Source organism: Natator depressus, chromosome 6 (genome assembly GCF_965152275.1).
Source record: "Natator depressus isolate rNatDep1 chromosome 6, rNatDep2.hap1, whole genome shotgun sequence".
Lineage (NCBI taxonomy): Eukaryota > Metazoa > Chordata > Testudines > Cheloniidae > Natator > Natator depressus.
In genome coordinates this window covers 123,811,993-123,835,543 of record NC_134239.1, presented here as the reverse complement: position 1 = coordinate 123,835,543, position 23,551 = coordinate 123,811,993, and the positions used below count along the sequence as shown (strand labels likewise).

The following is a 23,551-nucleotide window of genomic DNA, read 5'->3' as shown; positions in this document are numbered from 1 at the left end:
AAGGCACTGGGTCACAGTGGCTCTGGTCAGCATCGCCGACCGGGCCGTTAAATGTCCCATTGGTGGTGCTGCCTGGCTAAGGCAGGCTAGTCCCTACCCGTTCTGACACCACGCTGTGCCCCAGAAGCGGTCCAGCTCTGAGGCGGGGGCGGGGTGCGCTGCCACAGGGTACCGCATGCTGTTCCCGACCCAAACACCAGCTCCACACTCCCTCTGGCCCAGAGCTTGGGGGGTGGGGAGGGGGGGGGGGGAGGGAATGCCTGCGAAGAGCTACACGCCTCAGCGTAGGAGCCAGACCTGCTGCTGGCCGCTTCCAGGGTGCGGCGTGGTCCGCGGTGCCAGGGACAGGTAGGAAGCCTACCTTAGCACCCCCGCTGCACCTGCTGACTGGGAGCCGCCCAAAGTAAGCCCGTGCCCCAACCCCACACCCCAATCCCCTGCTTTGAGGCCCCCCCCCCCAAAACCCAGGGTCCCTTCCTGCACCTCAAACCCTTCATTCCCAGCCCCACCCCAGAGCCTGCACTCCCAGCCCAGAGCCCCCTCCCACACCCTGAACTCCTCATTCCCAGTCCTACCCTGCAGCCCTCACCCCTGCACCCAGCACTGACCCTCTCCCACACCCCTCATCCCCAGCACCATTGGGTTGCAGGCATCAATTTTCTTCAACTGTGCCGCCAGAAAAATAGTTTGAAAACCACTGTCCTAGGGTATATCGATACTGCAGGCTGCAGTATGCCTCCCAACTCAGGTGGGGAGACACGTGCTAGCTCCGCTTGAACTAGTGTGCTAAAAATGATTGCAATGTAGACGGCAACACAGACGAGCGAGCCATCCAAGTGCAAGCCTGCCCAACCCCCTAGGTCTGAGCTCGGGTGGCTAGCCTATGATGCAGTTTTTAAGCACACTAGTTTGAGTGGAGCTAATGCACCTCTATCTACCTGGGCTCAGAAGCATGCTCTCAGCTGCAGTGTAGATGTATCCCTCGATGCCTCTATCAGGGACTCTTATTCATACAGAATTGCTGGATGCTGCACCCAATGACAATGGGATTGGAAAGCTTTTGCAAATGCCTAAGGGGAAAACTCTGGAGTCTCAATGGGTGGGGTGATCTTGAGAATGATTCTTGTTTTTCCCCCTATATATAGTGCCCAGCACAATGGGGACCCAATCCCAATAAGGGCCTTCGGGCACTATCATAAAACATTTAATCATCGTCATCATAGTTCAATAGTTTGTGAACATGTGACAACAGGAGATGAGGATGTACATTTGACAAACATCAGGATATGCTCAGTTCAAAAAGTAGTAACACCAGAATTTTTGTTCAGTATGGGTGCATCTTAGATGTTGATAATCCTGCAAATGTGGAAGAGAAGAAGAATCTTGTAAAGATTAATGACAAAGCATGAAATTCACTGCATGTGGCTGTAATGTGTACTTGACATCTGTAGCCAAAGATCTTGGTACTGCAATGAAGAAAAATTGTAATGAAACTGTAAAATACTTAAAGTCAACTTTAAGTAATTAAAATGCTTTTACCCATCTGCTTTAAGTGAAGCCATCTGAAGAGATGCTGTGGGGGGGGAATTGAGTGAGCATTTTGAACAGTTTAAGAACTAGCCTGTCTGACAATTTGTGACTGAAACACTGCCCTCTATTTTGACACTTATTGCCAAAATAGTAAACCACAGAACTAGAGACAAGTATGGAAGACATGTGGATTAGATTGAAGCCTATTTCAAATCACTTTAGACAAACTAAACAGATCTGTTAATGACCAGAAAAACCAAAATCTGAACATTTGAGTTTTCAGAAATTGACCAGCTCTGCTAAACAGAAAGCGGTTATACTGCTACTACGGAAATGCAGAAGGAACTTCAGGAGACTCTGCAGAAAGACATACCCCAGGACAAGTCTACACCACAAACAGTGTGTGAAGTGTTTGTTCATTTCTTCAATCTCAGATTCTCAACCCACAGTATCAAAGTAGAAGTCTAAATAAGGAGGTAAATGCCATGATGCAACAGAAATTTTACTGATCACCCAATCGTATTTTTAAAAGTGCACACCAAAACCCCCATCCTCAAGCAACCATATTTGTTTCTTTGGTGATCAATAAATAAAACCTGTGAACTGACAGATATCAGTGGCCAGACATGTCAATGCAGTTTGCAGGAGAGAAACCAACTTTTCCCCTGCAGTGGTCTTTGCCACAGGGGGAAGAACAAATGTTTTAAATTTTGGACTACTTCACTATACAGCAGGCTTCTCAAATGGAAATAATCAGGGAACAAGAGCAGGTGGCAAAAGAAGAGCTTGAAATGTCCACTTGCAGTTTTAGTCAGCTTATTGAAACCTGCTCTGCCTTTACCTAATGTTAATGGATTCTGTAATCACCAAAAAAAAAGTATTGGGGGGGGGGGGGAAGCTACTAAGAATGCAGAACTAGCCAAGAGACCCGAACTGCTACGAGAAAAAGTTTGTGTCGTAAGTTGTATTAGCAGCTAAAAAAACCAAAACAAAAAATACCACACACCTCAAATACTTAAAACAAGCTACTGAGAATTTTTAATTTAAAATCTAACAATGTTGCTTTCATAGAGAGTAAAGTTAATGTCGAATCAGAAATTAAAAAAAAAAAAAAAAAAGTCAAATTCTCACAATTCTCTGACCCATATAGTTTAGTAAAAGTCACTGCTTGACTAAGGCAATCACTATTATTTAGCCTAAGAGGGCCAAACTGTAATACCCTTAACTCACTCAAGTGGTACCAATGGGACTACCCAAGGAGTAAGATAACATGCTTACTCAGGGTGTAGAGCACCTTATTCCTTGAGCAGCGGAATTATTCTAGAGAGAGTACACTACTACTGCGACCAGACCTTAGACCATCCCATGCTTTGCTGCACATTGGACTACCCACATTTGCAATCCTTGCCTGTCAACTGACCTTCACTCCAAAATCTTCCCATTTCATGTTGGGGTGCTTGATGTTGTTCAGAACTGTTGGTTTCCATGTTATTCGTGGTCTTCATCTCTTTCCTCTTGCATTTTCTGGTTTCCATTCAAGGGTTCTTTTTCCATTCTCAGCACATGTCCCAGCCACTGATGTCTTCATTTGTAGATTTGTGAGAGAGGGTACCTTGTCCAGTAATTTTTCTGACTTCATTTGTCTTCCTATCTCTATGTTATTCCCAATATTCTTCTCAGACATTTGTGATGAAATGCATCCTGCTTGTGTGTACCTTCCTTGGTAAGTTGCCATGTCTTACTGCTATATGTTGTGATGACGATAACAATTGCTTTGTAAACATTCAGTTTTATCTTGAGGGAGATGTTTCTGAGTTGCCAGATGTTTGAGTCTTCCAAATGCAGCGTTTGCCTTCCCCATTCTTCACATTTCCTTGGAACTGCGGCCAGGTCTACACTCAAAAGTTAAGTTGACTCAGCTACATAGCCCTGGGATGTGAAAAATCCATTCCTCCTCTTCCTCCCTCCACTCCCCCCAGCGACATAGTTAAACTCATCTACCCCTGGAGTAAACAGCACTAGGCTGACAGATGGAGTCTTCCCTTGATCTAGCTACTGCCTCTCAGGCAGGGAATTAACTATGCCAATGGGAGAACCCCACTGTGCCATTGTAGCATTTCAATTGTAGACTAGCCCTTAATAGCTCAGCCTGGCATTTAGGTTGATTAACAACACTTACAATATATTTCTCATATTGTGCGTTCCAAGTTGTCTTTTGGAAACATCTTTTCTACTGCAGATTAAAAAAAGTAAATCTTGATTTTAAAAAAAAGTCCACACTGTACACGGTTCTGTAATAAAAGCACTTAACTCTACTTGTGACTACTTAAAATGTCAAGATTCTGAGATCTGTCTTGCTCAGGGGTGAGAAAAATACAGCCTGTGGGCTGGATGCAGCCAGTCTAACATTTCTGTCCAGCCCGCCAGGCTCTTCGGCTGACCCCTCGCAATCTCTGGGCTGCTAAAAGTCCCAAGGCACAGCAGGGTGCTCAGGCAGGCTGCGTGCCTGCCGCGGCCCCACGTCGCTCCCGGAAGTGGCCAGCTGCTGCTGGCCTGTCTCTGCCATTGTGCAGCAGCAGGCTTGAGTTGGCGCGTTCTTTCTCCAGTAACTTGCCAGTGGCAACCTCTCGTCTGACATGAGGAGGAGCAATATTGCTCAGAACTGGAAGCCATGGGAGTGGAGTCAGACGCAGGGTGCCGGAGAGGATACGCATGGCAGCATGTAACTGTGTATTCACCAGTTTGGTGTGTGATGACCGATTCCAAACTGGTGTGCAATACTCCACCACCAAATATGAGGTGGCAAGAGCTGACATCTGCTAAGTTGGAGCACGAGCACCCCATGACAAGCCTGCCAGTTTGCTAAGAAGATTGTTGTGCATCTTAACTTTAGCTGCTGTCTTCAGGTGGGCATGGTAACTCAGTGGGGGCATGACATGGGAAAGGAGGTGTGGCTAGACCATTTCTCAGCTATAGCTATTCTTGGCTGCGGAAATAGTCCCTTGGGGCTGCAGGTAGCTAAGCATAAGTTAGAACGGTCTTGAGCTTGGGTGGTTCCTGGCTGGCTCAGAAATCTGGAGCCACAAACATGGTGCAAAGCCATATTTGCACTACCACCCCTCCTCTGGGTCTTTGTCAAGCCCACAAGTCTAGCACAGCACGAAGTTCTTTGTGTTACTTGTTGTCAAGTCTATAGCACAAACTTGTCCTTTAACGTGCCTTTATATTGTGCCAATGCAGGAGTGATATTCCATCCTAGACTTTGAAGTTGGAGGTTATTTTAAGTCAGGCTCTATGTAACATCAGCAATAGTGGAGTTCAGTAAGATTATGACCTTTCAAATTTCACTTAAATTTAAGCAATTAAGACTTCCCAAAAAATGCACACATGGTGACAGAGAGACATTTAGTACAGTTTAATATTTATTAAATAGTTTATATTAGATTGATTTTTGGTCTATAAAGTTCCCAAGAACTGGGTGGAGTTTGTAACATGACCTCTCAGAGGCCAAGGACTGAATGGCTGTGGAGAACAAGCTGATCTCGCACTTACACCACCACCACAACTGTTTCTGCAAGACAGTGTAGCACATGAAAGACTGCGATGCTACTGCCCAGGCTGTTACTGTTCTGTAAATAGGAGAATGTCAATCTTGCTGTCTACACTGACACTAGCAAGTTTTCTTCAAGTTGCCTGCAATTCCTAGCACTCACTCAAAAAGCAGCAGCAGTCAGAGCACTACTGTGGACAGGCTGCTACCAGCCTCTTCGCCACAGTGTCAGAGCAGGTCTTGACAACGTGATGGTGAAAACTAGATCTGGTAGGAAATGGTTCTCTCAGTGCACAAGAATTTAAGATTGAGACTTCTTTTGTCCCATGAAAAAAGTCAAAATCTTGGAAATTTTCACATACTAAAAGAAATTTCAGACTGAGTCAATGACACTTTTTTCTCCTTAACTATAAATTAACAAAATTTTAAAATGCAAAGTCATTTTGAACCAAACAACCCCTTAACTTTTTCATTTAGATGTGTTGAAGCAGGACATATGTTTCAACAACTTTGGGGGGAAAAAACCCCCACACACTTCCAAAAAAAAAACAAACAAACAAAAAAACACACACCCAAGAAATTCATCAAAACCAAATTTTTCCCAAGGACAGTTTCAGTTCAAGTAAAATCAGCATTTTCTAATAAAAACAAACATTTAGTAAACAAATTCCAACCAGCTCTAGTTAACACACTAGAAGCCTGTCTACACTGGTGCTCAAAACCTTTGCTACCAATGAAGTTGTAATGGGAAGTGTACAGAACAGCGTTAGTGTAAAACATCCTCCCACCCAACTCCCAGGAGAATTCAAGTCCTCTTTCTCCCCGCCCCGCCATGAGAGAACAAGTCACAATGTTAAAAATCAACCAGGGATGGATAAAGAGTCCAGACATGAACTTTGTTGTCTCAGTCTGCTACTCAGTTGACTGAAGGAGAAACAGATTTTACATGGGTGTGGAAAGGGAAGTTGCAGTCTAGTGTTAGTTTTTCCTCCCGCTATCAGTGGATGTGCATTTCAATTTACTTTCCAGCATGGTATCTTATATGATGAAGCATCAGCAAAATAGCTGTCCTGCACAAGCCATATCAATATACATCTAAAAAGTGATTAAATATAAATCCTTATTAATCTAATTGTCAGAGTATGCCACAACGCAGATAGCTATACTTCCAACAATTTCCAAACAAATTCCAGCCACATACAAATACATTTGTTCCTAGATATATGGTCACACTAACAAAATATTTTTGGATATATATTTCTAAACACAGAGAAAGGTATGAAATACCACTAAATACGGGAAATTTGTGTAACACTAACTCTACTATTTAAAAAGGTATCAGTCACAACAGTATTCCTGTAAAAAACTTAGTATTTTTGCAGGTTTGATAGAAATTTGTGCTTTAGTAAACTAGAAAGCTAGAAAATGCAAAGGCTAGATGTGCCAGTGACTAGGGGGAAAAAAGGGAAGTATATGAACATGGATTGCTTTAATGAGGGTTTTTAAAAACTATTTCTAAAATAAGTCAGACTCTCTTAACACATTACGTAAAACAGAAACCTGAAAGTCTTAAGAGGAAACTACTGATTTGGGTGGGGTCTAAACTGTAACCCAACAATTTCCTGTCTGTGGTATAACAAACTAGTGCTTTGGTATTCGTGAGAGACTGTAGCAACCTATTTAAACCAACCAGGTCCCAATTTTCTTTCTAACCCTGCAAGTCTTTATGTTGCAGGGAAAACCACAAGACCTGATTGTTTCAAGCAAGCAGTTAATTTGAAGTTAAATAGCAAGATATCAAATGCTATCTAACAATAAAATGAACCAAATGCAAGCAGACAACTGAGATCTGTGGGAATTCTCCTCCCACATCTGCAGGTGGTACGGGGAGGAAGGGCTGTTATACAAACTCAGAGGCACTTCTTTTAGTCTGTTTGGCTCCACTTGGTTTGGGGGGGGGGGGGGAGGACAAATTGATAAACACAGGTTTGGGTTTAGGCAATTAAAGGCTGTATATAGACATCTGCAATATACTGGTGAAGTCAATTAATAGTTTTGCCAAAATTTCATAGCTTTGTGAAGCAAAGTTATTCTTAAAAAAAAAGTAGTGTTCAGTTTCTCAGATGTTTGGGGACTTAGCAGAACGTTTCCCCTTGTGGTAAGAAAGGCTACGTTACTTAAACCCAGACTATGCAAATCATTGTGCCTGCAAGGCTGTCCACTGAAGTCATCAAAAGGGCTCTGTGTGGGAGCAAAGGCCTGCCCACATGGATCCATTTGAAGGATCTAGCCTTAAGCATGTATGATTAACTGGTTACATTAAAGGTATACTTCCATTTTCTCATCTCACACTTCTAGTGATTATAAAAATAAAGACTGCCTTGTTTATACTATAAACTGAAGTGTTTAATTCAAGGGAGAGATTCAACATGGATCAGAAGCAAAGACAATTAGTTGGCAATATTCAAATTCATGTTATATTAAGGCCATTACTATCTGGAAATAGAAAAAGGAGTACTTGTGGCACCTTAGAGACTAACCAATTTATTTGAGCATAAGCTTTCGTGAGCTACAGCTCACTGCTCAAATAAATTGGTTAGTCTCTAAGGTGCCACAAGTACTCCTTTTCTTTTTGCGAATACAGACTAACACGGCTGTTACTCTGAAACCTATTTTTTTTCTTGCCTGAAAGCAAAAACTGTTGGCTTAAGTGCTACCTGACAGTTTAAAGAATTTGAGAAGATATCATTGCCCTCAAAATGGGCAGTTTTTGAAAGACTAATTTTGCCCTCCATAGCAAGGCAAACCCCATTCCTGGCCTTTGGTAGGTGTCCCTTGTGGTCATTAACCTACATCTTGACAGACCATTTTAACCATTGTTATTGAAAAAGTGATCTAATTGAGATGCAAATACATAGGAAAATCCAAATCACTACAAGTACTGAATCTTTCAGGAATGCTTTTTGCTCAAGACAGATTCAAGAGCTAGAGTTGTGTTTAGCAGCAAATACGGCTTGAAGAGTGAGCATGCCAAACTGCACAAGTCATTTCCTGTTTAGGAAGGAAATTTATGGAATTTTAGCACGTTGAGCCATTTATCACATTATACAGAGGTAACTTACTACTATGCCTCAAATAGAACATTAGCAGTTCTTTGCAACTATATCTACAGGGCTCATACACAGCACTTTTCTTTATATGTACAATATGTTTAGTCAGTTCTTAAGACTGATATTGTGTACCTAAAAAAACTGTTAGGTCAGAAGGAAACTGCTTTAAAAAACACTATTCTGATGATAAGCTTATGACCAGAAGTAATATGTTTTCAGCTCTTGTAACCAAAAACAAACCAAAAAACAAACCAAAAAACAAAAGAAAAAAAAACACTTGTCCAAAGTGTAGATGCTCTTACTCCTAGAAACAGCTAATCTTTATAGAAAGAAATGCTTTGGCTCATTCCGCCAGGGTAGAGTACCGCAGTTTAATTACACAACGTATTTTCCTTTATAGCCATAATTATGTTTGTTGCTTCTTAGATTTTGAGTGCCCCACTGCTCTTATATTATGGAAAAGTACACTTGATCACTCAACTAGACTTCACTTATTTGAATTTCTATAAAATGACTTAAGAAGCTACATATATGGAAAATAAAGACAATAGCTTGTGGTTGTATTCTGTAACCCATGCAATAGAAATTTTTAGTACTATTTAATCTTAAATAATTGTTTAAAGAGGATTTATTACAAGTTGAAGACAATCTTCTGAATTAACAGTGTTAATATTTGCAAGTACTTATCAAGTACTGTAAAACCTCAAATACAAAATTGGTAAATCAATAATGTTGCGCTTTCTTGGTGTTTTATTCATAACCCTCTAAGTGCTCCATTAAGACAAAAATGAACATGACACCAAGTACACTAATGCTTTGAATTGCACAATTGATCTTCCTAAAGAGGTAAGTTTTTAGCTGTACTGACAATGCAATATGCAAAAAGAACAGAGTTCTATCTCCAAAGAACTGACTCTGCTCTATTTTTCATGGATTTCATGAATTGAGAACACATTTCAAAGTTTTAGCACCCAAAAAGTACCAGTTATGCCAACAGAATGTTTTACATTTAAACACCAGTCATTTTGGAAACAGCCTTGCACCAGTGAAGAGCAACAACCTCTCCAGTGACTGACAACTCATCTAGAGAAGAGACAGGGCAAAACTTTGCCAAGGTAGAACACTGGGTTTAAAAGAGAGTGCCCCATACACCTACAAACCTAAGACCTCTGCTTTTTGTGAATCAGAGCCATGAAGACCTTATCTTTTCCCCTGCCCAAAATGACAGCCACTACAGACTCAACAGCATGGTACTCATCTTTACACTGGCAGTTACAGACCCAAGAGTTCCATACAGACTCTGAGGTACTATGACATACATAAAGACTCAGACAGGACTACTATGCATCCCCTCGGCACATACACATCCCAAGGATTATCCTCTTACCACATGTGTCTGCCTGAATGAGAAATACTTTGAGGATTTCAAATTTAGACCTTTTACTTTCAACCCAAAAAAGAACCAAAATTCTGAAGACAGTTCTCTTTAGCCCACATCCTATTTTTTAAAAACAAAAAACCATAAACAAAAGCCACCTGTTTTTACTAAGCACCGCTAATGCATTCCCACCCCAAAACACAGACCCTCAGGTTCTAACATGTATGTACATCCACACAGACTCACAGTCATGACTTAAAAAAAAAAAAAAAAAAGAGTAGGCACCCAACAACTCTTCATTGCACAGTTCTGTAAGTATAGTTTATAAATCTGTCTTAAGTCAATCACCTGCCAAACGTGGCTTGCCCACTTCCTGTTTTTGTCGGACACATCATTTATCCATTAATTATACTTCTCATTTTGAGCCATCCCTGAAAGATTCTTGCATGCATTTGCAGTTGGGCAAGTTTTAATTTGTAAGTATTTTAAGAGCATCATTAAGTGGTCTCAAATCTTTGTTCACTTCCCCCCTTTTGCTCTCATGGACACTAAGATTAACTATATGCAGAAAGCTAAGTACTGCAGGATTCTCAAAAGCCACTGAACAAGTGGCCAGCATGAGTTTCCTGCCATTTTGACAGCAAGTCCCATCCTCCACAAAGAGATCATGGTTCTAGTTAAACTGAAGAATCAGTATGCAATGTTTATAGCACTGAGAGAAGCGATGAGCAGGGCTGCTTCCTAACAGAGAACAGCTTTTCAGACATTCAAGGTTGTGTTTTTTTAGTATTCTAGGGGTTTACCAAACTGATGTTTTGTAAACAGGATGGATCCAAACCCATTTAAAAAAAGCACAGCCAGGCCTAAAATTGGATTTCATGGTCATTTGTGGCAAGGGCTCAACTTGGTATAAACTATTCTTTAATTAATAAAACCCAGGACCATATGCTGAATAAACAGTTGCATTTTTATGCATAATGTGTCACAATAAGATTAGATTAATGGACACATTTACTATACTACAATTTATGCTTTCACACAGTATTTATAAAGCTGGTTAGAAGATTATTATAGTCTGGACGATGCACTAAATGCTGGTACTCTTAAAGTGTCAGTATTTCCATTTTATTTTGCAGAGAAGACTTTGTCAAAAACATGGCATGTTTCACACTACATAAGTGACTGAACCCAAGCAGGGGCCACTGATAGCAGGTAAGCAAACGATGAAGTGAGCTGTAGCTCACGAAAGCTCACGCTCAAATAAATTGGTTAGTCTCTAAGGTGCCACAAGTACTCCTTTTCTTTTTGCGGATACAGACTAACATGGCTGCTACTCTGAAACCAGCTTTTATTTTGTGCATACTCCCAGTGAGCTTTTCAAATTTGAAAACAGTCACCCAATACTTGCAAGGAATGAATTTACACAAGCCACTCAGACCTACAGGTTTTCAGCTAATACGAAAGAGGAGAATCCTCCCTACTCCACACCCAAGACAGAACCCTGGTGAAAATCCAAGTACACATACAGACCTCCCAGATACTACAAACAAGTTTTCTTTCTCATCAAGGAACTCTGCACAGACCTTGCTCTCAGCCACACTCCTCGAAGACTTCTCAAGCACCCACTAGTTGTGGTCAGATATAAATATGGAGCCTCTGCAACCTTCCTCCCCAAGCTGCTGAGCAGAACAGAAGAGAAGCTTTCCTCCCCTACCTTGCTCCTCAAAGAGGACAATATGCTTAGTTCTGCTCCATTGCTGATGTTTAGGCAAGTCTTTTCAGTTAGGCTCCCAACCTCTAACTGGATCAATTGGATGGGTGTGCCCTTACACCCCTACTGAGCCTCCTTAACTTCAGTGGAACTCTGGATGAGCATCAGAATCCACTTGCATGTCCAACTGCAGGATTAGGGACCTAGTTTCTCCCAGCTAAGTGACTAGACAAAAGCCTTGTCATATACACAAAGCCAAAAGACTCTGGAAAACAGATAAAAGTGTATAGTAATTTTAGACATTACTCATAACGGAAGCCTCAAAAATATTCATACAGAATGTGACTTTTTTAAAGCAGAGGAAGTCCCTTTAAGATCTCCATTACCAATCTGGAAGAAGGACTTCAAAGCATGTTACTAACATTTGGATGTTCCGATCACTGAAGATGATAATAGATAAAAAAATAGTACCGGCAGAGGTTAAAAATATGGGCATAATATGATGAGAATTTCAACTTGGAAAGATGTAAACTAATACATCGGGGGGGGGGAATAATCCAAGATACAGATAAATCATTGGAAGGGAGGCATTAGGAAAAACAATACTGAAAGAAACCAAGGGCTGATAGTGGACAGGCTAGCATAGACTTGCTATAAGCAAGGGGGATTGGGGAAGCTAACACAATGGGGGGGGGGGAGAGAGAAGTTGCTACACAGAGAAGCAATGATGTCATAGAGCAAAAAGGCACTAGTGCCTTTTCTGTATCTCCCTGCTCTGACTGTACCAGGAATGTCAAAGCCAGTTCTGTGCACATCATGGCTAGGAAGATACTGAAATTGGAGGGAGTGCAAAGAAGAGTTAGTGGGCTAGAAGAACTGACTTGCAGAAAGATTAAAGGAGCTAAACATATAGCTCGACTAAACAACAACAAAGAAGGCACTGTAAAAAACTGAAGGGTGTGACCATTGGAGTTGGAGAAGAATTATTCAGATTGGTGTAAGTGCACCCTCCAGAAACAAGCCCATGTTCAGAAAGGTGGCAGTTTCCACCCCCGCCCCCTCATCCAAACTGTAATACAATGTAGAAGGGGGGGGGGGGGGGAAGAATGGTTCTGAATAAAATGCAGTTTACACAAGACAACTCATTGCTTGAGCTATGCATGTTCTGAATCACTTAAACAGTGAGGTTACTGATTTTAGATCCCAATTTAGCCAGGCACTTAAGTATGTGCTGAATTTTAAGCATGAATAGCCCCACTGAAGTGAATTTGGCTTTCCTGAATAGGGGGCTTTAAACCATTCTATTGTATTTAAACAGTTTTCTAATCTCTCTTGTAAGTTGATAACAATTCTAATCAATGCAATATAAAGATAGAGAGAAACATTATTTATTCATTACATGATAGTCAGTGGTTTTCTAGAAGCTAATTGACTTTTTGAGTCCTAAAAACAGCTGCAGTCACCTTCAGTAGATCCCTTTGTAGCTGGGGCACAAAAATAGCTGATTGAAACTTTCTATAGAGCCAAAGCTACCTCAAGAACAAGAATGCTTCATGCAAACACTTGCTTCCTTTTGAAGCAAGTATATTTATATCTGCCTTTTCCTTCCTTCAACTTCAAATCATTAGTATACCAATATGAAAATCTTAGTATTGTGCAGGATGGCTTAAAAAACACGCAGTGCAGATCTCTTATGTTTAAGTATGACTTGTAGGCATAGCCAAAAGAGTCAGCTCAGATAATTAGACCGCCATAGCCATGTGCCAGGCAATTCATATTAATATTTTATTTGAGCGATTATATTAATCTGCCTCAACCATATTGTTACGGAAAAAAATAGCTGACCACTGATGAGAGTTTCAGAATATGTATTTGGCTCTTCATTTTGACTATTAGATTTCAGAGATTCTTACTAAGGCAGAAAGTTTAACATTAAAAAAATTTAGTTTCACAGACAGTATATTGTAAAATGGCATTCACCCAATATACAAAAGCTCATTTCTTCTTTGAAATACAACCAGCTATTCTATGCCTCTTGGTTCAGATTTTCCTTTTAGTGTATCCCACACAAATGGGCCCTTTGTCCAGGTGTGAAATTGAAGGTTATTTGGATGTTGTGATGCTGCCCTCTACATTAGTCTCCATTTGATCCTGGAGGATTTGGTCCTAATTGAAACCTTTATTCATTTAAGCTGTTTTATTGAACTGAATGGACTACTGCAACCCTTATTCCTAATTTCTACTATCAGCCTAGGAGTCATGGACCAGGAATCCCTTGTGCTAGGACATGGGTGTGCAAACTTTTTGGCCTGAGGGCCACATCTGGGTATGAAAATTGTATAGCGCGTCATGAATGCTCACAAAATTGGGGGTTGGGGTGTGGGAGGGTTCCAGCTGGGGGTGCAGGCTCTGGAGATGAGGGTGCAGGAGAGTGCTCTGGGCTGGGACTGAGGGGTTCGGAGGGTGGGGGAAAGAGATCAGGGCTGGGGCAGGGGTTTGGGGCATGGGAGGGGGTCAGCCTCCAGGTGGCACTTACCTCAAGCAGCTCCCAGAAAGAGCTGTGTGTCTCCCCTCCAGCTCCTACGTGGAGGTGCTGCCAGGCAGCTCTGCATCCTGCCCTGTCCACAGGCACCGCCCCTGCAGCTCCCATTGGCTGCAGTTCCCGACTAATGGGAGCTGCAGGGGCAGTGTGCAGAGCCCCCTAGCTGCCCCTACATGTAGAAGCCGGAGAGGGGACATGCCGCTGCTTTTGGGAGCTGTACGGAGTGGGGCAAACCCCCGACCCCGCTCCCCAGCTGGAGCGCCAGAGCAGGGCAAGTGCCGGAGTGGGGCAAGCCTCAGAGCCCGCTCCCTGACAGGAGCTCGAGATCCGGATTAAAATGCCTGGAGGGCCAGATGCGGCCTCTGGGCCGTAGTTTGCCCAACCCCGTGCTAGGAGCTGTACAAACAGAAGAAAAAGACAGTCCCTGCCCCAAAGAGCTGACAATCTAAGATAAGATTCAATAAATGGATAGACAGACAGACAGATGGGGGCGTTCCAGGAAACAAGACAACACTGGTCAGCATTACAGGCAGTTATATTAATTGCGGACTTTAACATGAATAAGAACTGGAAAAGCTGCAGGATATGGTTTAATTCAAAAAAATTGGATCAGTGTTAGTCTTAACACCAGGAAACGGTCTACAAAAGTTTCCTAGAAGTTAATGTACTACTACTCAAGCCATGTGTAGTTGGAACCCTCCGGAACAGTCAAAACTAGTCAAATGCTGCCCCACCCCTTCAAAATACCAGCAGGCAGAAAGGAAGAACACTTTAATAAGCTTAATAATTGCATACAACTGAAAGCTGTATCTTTCACCAACAGAAGTTGGTCCAATAAAAGATATTACTGCACCCACCTTGTCTCAAACACATTTCTACAAAATTCTCATTAAAGGTTTGCCAGCCCAGCCACAGAATGTTCTCGTCTACCTTTTACCATACGGTTTCATAATTAGAAACAATTTACTTGCCTAAACAAACAGACCTCCCTCTCCACTCAAAGCAAGTAATTTTAATAATACCTTGCAAAGTACTATGGATTTATAACAAAATATGGGACCAAGAGAACTTTCTAGTTGCAATATGAATGGACTTCCACCTACAGCAGAACCTCAGAGTTAAACACCCTGGGACTGGAGGCTGTTCATAACACTGAAATGTTCGTAACTCTGACCAAAACATTATGGTTGTTCTTCCAAACGTTTACAACTGAACATTGACTTAATACAGCTTTGAAACTTTACTACGCAAAAGAAAAACACTGCTTTTAACCATCTTAATTTAAATGAAACAAGCACAGAAACAGTTGCCTTACCATATCAAATCTTTTTTTAAGCTTACAATACAGTACTGAGTTAAATGTATTTGCCTCCGCGCCCCCTCCCCCCCATCTCTGCTGCTGCCTGATTGCATATATTCGGTTCCAAATGAGGTGTGTGGTTTGACTGGTCAGTTCATAACTCTGAGGTTCTACTGAAGATTTGATCTCTAATACTTCAAATGCATTTCACAATATATTAAGCACCCTTAGGTTACAAAATTAAATCCACCTCTTGGAGTGCGTTAAGCATATAAAGCAAAGGAATCCACACACATCTACAATAAGCTTCCCCCAATTCTATGCATCAAAAAATTTGCTAGCAGATTAAGGCGGAGAGATCAAGCAGCTGATCAGGGGCACATTAAGTTATTTTGAGATATTATTTAGCAGAGTTAAGGGATGCAAAAATTAATTTCAATATTGAGATTTTAAAATACACCAACACGGTCCACTTGCAAATGACCGTTTAATGTTCACTCGTACGTGTAAATACTATGCATTCTGAACAAAAACAATTTGGGCCATTTTAATTATGGACAACACTTGAGGTACAACAGATTTCTCATTTAAAAAAAACCTGAGCTTTGGAAACCAGATTTCCAAAGAAAAAGAAATCTGTTCCATAAGTGACACAGATGTGTAAACCCCTCCATGCATGGAGAAGAACCATTCAGCTACACGGAGAGCCACACCTTTTCCCCGAATTACAACTTACCGAGTTTTTCCACCAACTTCAGCATTACCCCTCCAATGTGCACCTCCCCTGTGACTCTCAGGGTAACATCTCTGTTCAGGTCCGTCACATGGACATTTAACTCCCATGTCCCATCTGCATAGCAGCCATCTGGCATCCTTATACCGTCCAAAGCCATCGTTCCTTCTTCCTGTGAGAGTAAAGGAAATGGCATTCATTAGCCAACAGAAGGGCTTGCTCAGGGGGATGGGTCTCTTCCCTCCCACACAACCTAGAAAGTAAGAGTTCCCTAATGGAAAAATATCATTCAAACTCATCACAATAAATTACAAAGCAAACGAGAAAAAAAAAATCTGTGCAAAGGGGTACATGCCCAGGGTACTGGAGCTACCCACCCAGGATTGCAAAGAAGCATCACAACTCACAACAGGGCTCCCTTTTCAAAAATCTGAGTTATTCAATGGACAGGGGTGAAAAAGCACATTTTGTTTGACTGCCATCAAGTGCATAACTGCCAACTACACAAATATAGGAACAAAAATGCAAGCCTAGGAGAGCAAGAAGCAGGATTATCTGTCCTACACTGCATAAGAAAACGGTTTGAGCAGATTTACATCTGCATCATAGGAGTCACTAGCATTTTCCTAGGTCTTCCTTAATACTCCGAAGCCTCTGGCAGCTCCATTGTGCTTCACCCCCCATTTGTGACCTGCAAACACTTGTTAACCGCTTGCTTGGATTTCCCCCATTTGCTACTTATTCCCACTACTCACCCTCTTTGGACGAGCTGCTAGAAAGCGCTTTGTTTAAGGCAGCAAACTCCAGTAACAGCTGATGCAGCAGCAGGGATGTGCCTGCCTGCGTGTGTATCTGCCAGATCCACAGGCAGGGCACTGGGTTAGAGTCCCAAATCCTCCTGCACTGCATAATGAGGGCAGGGAAATGGTGAAGCCCTGGGGCTCCCATGGGTATGTGTGTATGTCCCCCCTCAAAGCCACGCCCCCCCCAGCTGCCTCCAATGGGCCCCCCCCCCAGTGCCACACACACACCCCAGCTGCCTCCAAGGGGGGGGTCCCCCTCAGTGCCCCACACGCCCCCCCCCGCTGCCTCCAATGGGGGCCCCCCTCAGTGCCCCACACGCCCCCCCCCCGCTGCCTCCAATGGGGGGCCCCCCTCAGTGCCCCACACGCCCCCCCCCGCTGCCTCCAATGGGGGGCCCCCCTCAGTGCCCCACACGCCCCCCCCGCTGCCTCCAATGGGGGGCCCCCCTCAGTGCCCCACACGCCCCCCCCCGCTGCCTCCAATGGGGGGCCCCCCTCAGTGCCCCACACGCCCCCCCCCGCTGCCTCCAATGGGGGGCCCCCCTCAGTGCCCCACACGCCCCCCCCGCTGCCTCCAATGGGGGGGCCCCCCCTCAGTGCCCCACACGCCCCCCCCCCCGCTGCCTCCAATGGGGGGGCCCACAGTGCCCCCCACAACCACTCCAGCCGCCACCAATGGGGCCGGGCTGCGGCTGGGTTCCACCCCCGGCTCCAAAGGCCGCGGCTCACCTCCGCCTCAGCGCCTGGAGCCCGGCTCGGCCCGGGCCGCCCGGTCCCGCAGGAGCTTCTCGGGACTGTCCCTCCGCCTCCTCCCCGCACCGCCCGACCACGTCCCCTGCCCCCCAGAGCCGCTGCCTAGGGGCCGCTGCGGGCGGGGGGTGGCGGCTCCAACCCAATCCCGAGGAGCCGCTGCCCTTTTATGGAAGCGAAGGACGAAGCGCGCGGCACGGAGCCAACATCCGGGCCTGCAGGAGGGGCCGGCCCGGGACCCCCGGCCCGCCCGCCCGCCCGGGGCCGCGCTGTGGGGGTCTTGGGGACTGCGGGTGGGGGTCACGGGGGCTGTGGGGCTGGGAGGCCGAGGGGGTCATGGAGGCCGTGGGGACAGTGAGGGGGCGAGAGGGGGAAAGGGGGTGGGGGTCATGGGGGCAGTGAGGGGGAGAGGGGGCATAGGCCATGGGGGTGTTGAGGCAGGGAGGGGGAAAGGGGTCATAGGGGAAGGAGGTGGGGGTCATGGAGGCCGAGGGGGTGGGGGGCGTGGGGGTGGGGGCGTTGGGGCAGGGAGGGGGGCAAAGGGGATGGGTGTCATGGAGGCCGTGGGGACAGTGAGGGGGCGAGAGGGGGAAAGGAGTGGGGGTCATGGGGGTGTTGAGGCAGTGAGGGGGAGAGGGGTCAGAGGGGAAGGGGGTGGGGGTCATGGGGGTGTTGAGGCAGGGAGGGGGAAAGGGGGCATAGGGGAAGGAAGTGGGGGTCATGGAGGCCGAAGGGGTGGGGGGCATGGGGGCCGTAGGGGGAATGAAAGGGAGCGTGGGGAGAGGGTGTTGGGGATTTGGGGTGCCACAGGGCTGTGTGAGGGGACTGCAAGGGGACAGGGGAGGCGGCGGCACTGGAGATTTGGGGGAATCATGGGGGCTGTGGGAGGGAGTGAAAGTGGCATAGGGGAGGGGCATTGGGTATTGGGGAGTCATGTGAGAGGGAATGAAAAGGGAAGGGGGTGCTGGGGATTTGGGAGGGGGCTAAAGGGGCACAGAGAGAGGGGGATGTTGGGGACTTGGGAAATCATGGGGAGAGGGAGAGAGTGTCAGGGACATGTTGACAAGGGAAAGTGGGAGCAAAGGGGCTAGAGGACCCCCAGGTTAGGGGACAAGGATGTGTGGGGCAGAGAAGAGGGGTGGGGGGAAGCAGGACATTGGGGTGGGGCATGGGGGCTGTGGTATATGTTTTTTGTGCCTGGGCAGTGTGGTTATTTGGTGCTTTCTAACCACTCAGAGCAGTGGTTCTCAACCTGTTTACCATTGTGGGCCACAGGCTGAGAACAACTGTGCCCCCCGCCCCCCAACCAATCCCTCTACAATTCCTTATGCCTAGCGCCCCCGCCGAGAGTGGGGCCAGGAACAGAGCACTGGGCCGGGCAGCTGGGACCTAGACCCCCGCGTGGGACCGGGCAGCTGGACCCTGGAACCCTGCTGTGTGGAGCCTCTGTGTGGAGCTGGGTGGCCAGCAGCTGGATCCTGGGACCCCACCATGCAGGGTTGGGTGTCCAGACACAGACCCTGCAGCGGGGGGCCAGGCATCTGGTAGCTGGACCCACACCCCGGAGCTGGGCAGCCAGAGCCCAGGACCCTGCAGCGCGGGGCCAGGCAGCTGGAGCCAGTGATGAGCTGCCAAAATCTTAACAACGGGTTCCCTCCTCACCCCACGAGGGGGTCGTTGCCCACCCCCTCCCCCTGGGACTCCTGCCCCATCCAACCCCCTCACATTCCTTGACGGCCCCCCTGCCAGGACCCCTGCCTCATCCTCCCCCCTCCCCTGTCTGCCCCCAGAACCAGGCAGGAGGGTCTCATGGGCCACCATAGTGGGGGCCCACCCCACCCCTAAGAGCCAGAGGCACCTGCCGGAGGGCGAGGTGGGGAGTCCTGGCAGTGCTTACCTAGGGCAGCTCCTAGGAAGCATCCGGCAAGTCCGTGTGGCTCCTAGGGGCGGGGGAGCGTAGCTATGGGGGGAGCAGCCGCTCCCCCACTGATCACATCAAAAGTGGTGCCTTAGGCGCCAACTCCCTGGGTGCTCGGGGGCTGGAGCCCCCACAGGGAAAATTTGGTGGGTGCAGAGCACCCACCGGCAGCTCCCCAGCCCGTGCCCGGCCCCAGCTCACCTCAGCTCACCTCACCTCTGCCTCTGCCCCTGACTGCACTGCCCCGCTCTGCTTCTCCGCCCCCTCCCCCGACTTCCTGCGAATCAGCTGTTCGGCGGGAAGCCGGGGAGGTCTGAGAAGCAGGCGGTGGCTTCACACTCAGGCCCAGGGTGGTGGAGCTGAGCTGGGGTGGGGAGCGGTTCCCCTGTGCGCGTGCCCCCCGACCAGGGTTACCTGCTGCGGTGCGGGCGGCCCTCTTCGTGCCCTTCCCCTCCCTCCCCCCCCAGCTCACCTCCGCCTCCCTGGGCCTGAGCAGGAAGCCGCCACCTGCTTCTCAGCCTGTCCCAGCTTCCTGCGCGAACAGCTGATTCGCAGGAAGCCTGGGGGGGCGGAGAAGCAGAGCAGGGCAGTGCGTTCAGGGGAGGCGGTGGAGCGGAGGTGAGCTGAGGCCAGGGGTGGGGCGGGGAGCTACCGGTGGGTGCCCACCAAATTTTCCCCTTGGGTGCTCCAGGGCTCACCACTGGCTGAAGCCCTCGTCCCTGCCACATAGGGTCTGGCAGCTGGACCCTGGGACCCCACTGGCAGGGCCTGGCAGCTGGACCAGGACCCCACAGTGTGGGGCCAGGCAGCCAGACCTCGGGACCCCACTGCGCAGGGCCAGGTGTTTGGATCCCGGAACCCCACTGTGAGGGGCCAGGCAGCCCACAGCTGGAGCTGGACACCCTTCCACCTCGCCCGGGGCCTAGCAGCTGGACCCAACCCCTGGAGCTGAGCCCCACCTAAAACCTAGGGGTGCTGCAGCATCCCAGCAAAACTCTAAATTCCAGCCTCCTCATCCCCTCAGTGCCCAGAGACACCCCCCCTAACCTACCCACAGACCTACTCTCTCCCACCCTGTGCAGCACCCTCCAGCCCCCTGCTGGCAGCAGCATTCCTGCAGGCTGCCTTACTCTCTCTCTCTCTTTCCCCCTCCGCCAGCCCTGCCCCCTGCCAGACCAGAACAGCACATTTTGAATTTTTTTAAGCTCACAGGTGTGTGCTAGTTGGACTGCAGTCTGAGAACTGCTGCCTCAGAGAGATCCATGGATCAGGTTGGTTTGGGGTGTGAAGGACTGAAATGTTGACCAGTCTAGGCTGCCAACGGACTGGCGTGACAACCTGGCTTTCAAGGAAATAAAGGACTGCCTGAAAAATAGGAGGTTGAAAGGCAAATTGTCTGCTTCCCATTTGGCTCCAGCTTTAAATTTAGCAAGGACCTGCTTTTATAAAACCTTATAGCAACACAAAAGTACACAGTTTGTACTTTAACACAGTTGCTTAAAAACAGCATTCCCACAAAATTCCAGGGGAAATATGTTTTGAAGCAAACAAACAGTGCCCACCTGGTGGTGTGTGAAAGTTGCAGGCTACAGCAGGGGGGACCTGAAAGTGAAACTGACCATAAACAAAAGCAAAACTGGATTTACTTTTATTGTTATGCACATTGTGGGGGCACCCACAATGAGTTAGATGCTTTCCAAACACAGAGGAAGTCAGTCCCAGCCACAAAGAGCTTACAGTGTAAGAACGACTAACTATAAGGGAAAGGGATGTAGTACGCAAGCAGAGTGATTAACTGTGTGTTTTGCTGTAGCTTATTTTTAGATTTCCCTCTGATCATCCTCCCTTCACAGGTTAGCCCTCTCTGCTTTCCCCACAGCACTTCCCACCTTCAAATCTAGTGTTCTTTTATGCCCCTCTATACCTGTACCTCCCTCATAAAGATGACCTATTCAATCATGTGATACGTAAGTGAAATAGTAAGTAGATGGCTTAGGCCCAGATCCTACAGACTTTTAAACTTTGCAGGCTCAGAGACTTAATAAACTGAAAATTATACCAAGCTAACTATATGAATTAATATTGTGATTTTTTTTAAGTACAAACCCATTGTGGACACATTTCAGAGTAGCAGCCGTGTTAGTCTGTATCCGTAAAAAGAAAAGGAGGACTTGTGGCACCTTAGAGACTAACAAATTTATTAGAGCATAAGCTTTCATGAGCTACAGCTCACTTCATCGGATGCATACAGTGGAAAATATTGTGGGGAGATTTTATATACATGGAGAACATGAATCAATGGGTGTTGCCATACAGACTGTAACAAGAGTGATCAGGAAAGGTGAGCTATTACCAATATAAAGATGTAGCTTATTGGTCTTCCTGTGTGGAAATGTGATATTGGTATAAGCACTTTTATACCATCATAACTGTCATAAGAGGAAAGTTGTAGTGCTTTAACTATACCAGTGTAGTTCAGGCAGTTTAGACAAATCCTAAGCTAGTTTCCTGTGAGTGTGTGGCAGAATCTTATCTGCAGGAGGGATTTGAGAGAGGAGAGGGAAGTGGTTTTGTGGGCTGATCCCAAAAGGGTGTTTTTTCTATAGAGCTGCTTGAAACTTTATTTAATGTTCGTGGGAATTTTGAAAGCATGCTCATGCCATTGTTTTTATTTCTAAATTAATCAGTTTTTCATTTTCTGCAGGTTTTTTAAAATTATTTTTCCCATTTTCAAAATCAAAAGTTTTCAAAAAATGAAATTTTCAAATTTTTAAAAATGTATATATAAAATAGATCAGATTTTTGCATTATAGACCCCTCTTCTTTTTTGAGTTGGTCATACGTTGCTGGTGGGGAGAGGGAGAATGTTTGATGCTGAAACTTTCCATGCTTAGACTTAGCTCTAAAGGTGACTTTCTTTTCTTTTTTTAGAGTGAGCCAAATTGTTTTTGGATTGTAAGCAACTGGGGAGGGTGGAAACACTTTTCTACTCTAAGAAGTGTTTCCCACCTTTCTGTGTGTGTGTACGCACGCGCGTGTATACACACACACACACACTGTTTGAATTAGGCCATCTGTAGATGATTTAAGCAATCTTAATATACCTAGGTATAAAAATAGCCAAATTATCATTACTTCAAATTCATGGCAGATCAGAGATCATTGTGCAAATCTATATTTTAGAAGATTATGTTTCATACAACATATGACACAATCTACAGCATGTATTATCTTGGAGCAGTTCACATCTCCCCCATACATGTATTCAGTAATCAGATATGCAGAAATAGTAAACATATAACGGATAATGATACCTAGATGTCATTCCTAGAGGACTAGAGAGGTATAAAGAAAATAATTTTTAAACCATTTCTTAGTGGGCAAAAACCTCACCTTAGTTTAAGATTATATGGCTAGAGCCCTGCAAATCTGCAGCTATCCACGGACCGTGTTTGTGGATTGGATGCAGATATAAATTTTGTATCCGTGCAGGGCTCTATCTATGGCCGATGTTATGCAGGAGGAGAGATTAGATCTAATTGTTCCTCCTGGCCTTACACTCTATGAACTAGGAACTGTATTTAAATAAGAGTTTGAATTGACATAAAGGGAAAAGAAATTCTCTGCTCCCTGTACTCTACCATCCAATGATACATATGTTCCAACAAGGCTACTAACTAGGCAATGTAGTCTGGGGGTGACCCTAGCAGGATGTCAACCTGATGGGCTTTAGTTTTAATATATAAAATCAGCTATGTGGATGTTAAACAGGATGCACTGTTCTTCTTAAGAGAAAACAGGAGAAGGGAGGGATTGTGACACCTCGCAAGGGTCCTTTTCTGTCCAAAAACTCTGTCCCCACCAGCTTCCAAGAAGGTCTTGCCTTTCCTAGAGAATATAGTTTCTAAAGGGGTGTGGACTTGATCCTACACATTAGTCAGAGTTTTTCCATTGATGTGAATGGATGCAGGATCAAGCCCTATAATGGAGGCTTTAATCTGTTATATGACTAAATTTAAAATAGTAGTAGTAAAAATGCTGTAAGATATGTCTACACAGCATCTCGGAGCGAACCTCAAAGGCCAGGTCCACAGACTTGTGGTATCAGGGCTCACACCAGCGCACTAAAAAAAGACGTGTAGGTGGTGCTTTGATATTAGCTTGTGGGGTAGGCTTTAGAGCCCAACCTCCAGCCCCAATTGCAACATTAAGGCAATGTCTGCATA

At 45.8% G+C, this 23,551-nt stretch overlaps 1 protein-coding gene across 6 annotated transcripts in view; it reads right to left on the bottom strand.

The window, feature by feature from the left end:
* The window catches only part of FERMT2 (FERM domain containing kindlin 2), a 100,846-nt gene extending 83,226 nt beyond the window's left edge, over positions 1-17,620 (bottom strand). For 2 of the 6 annotated variants that reach the window (XM_074956502.1, XM_074956504.1), the window contains exons 1-3: positions 17,387-17,620; positions 16,610-16,757; positions 15,858-16,026 (exon numbers count right to left, since the gene is read on the bottom strand). In XM_074956502.1, coding sequence (XP_074812603.1) covers positions 15,858-16,014 — 157 coding nt within the window. In that variant the 5' untranslated portion in view covers positions 16,015-16,026; positions 16,610-16,757; positions 17,387-17,620. The remainder of the gene's footprint in view (positions 1-15,857; positions 16,027-16,609; positions 16,758-17,386) is intronic. The other 4 variants (XM_074956503.1, XM_074956500.1, XM_074956501.1 and 1 more) reach the window with 3 other exon arrangements.
* Between the last annotated feature and the right edge of the window lie 5,931 nt (positions 17,621-23,551).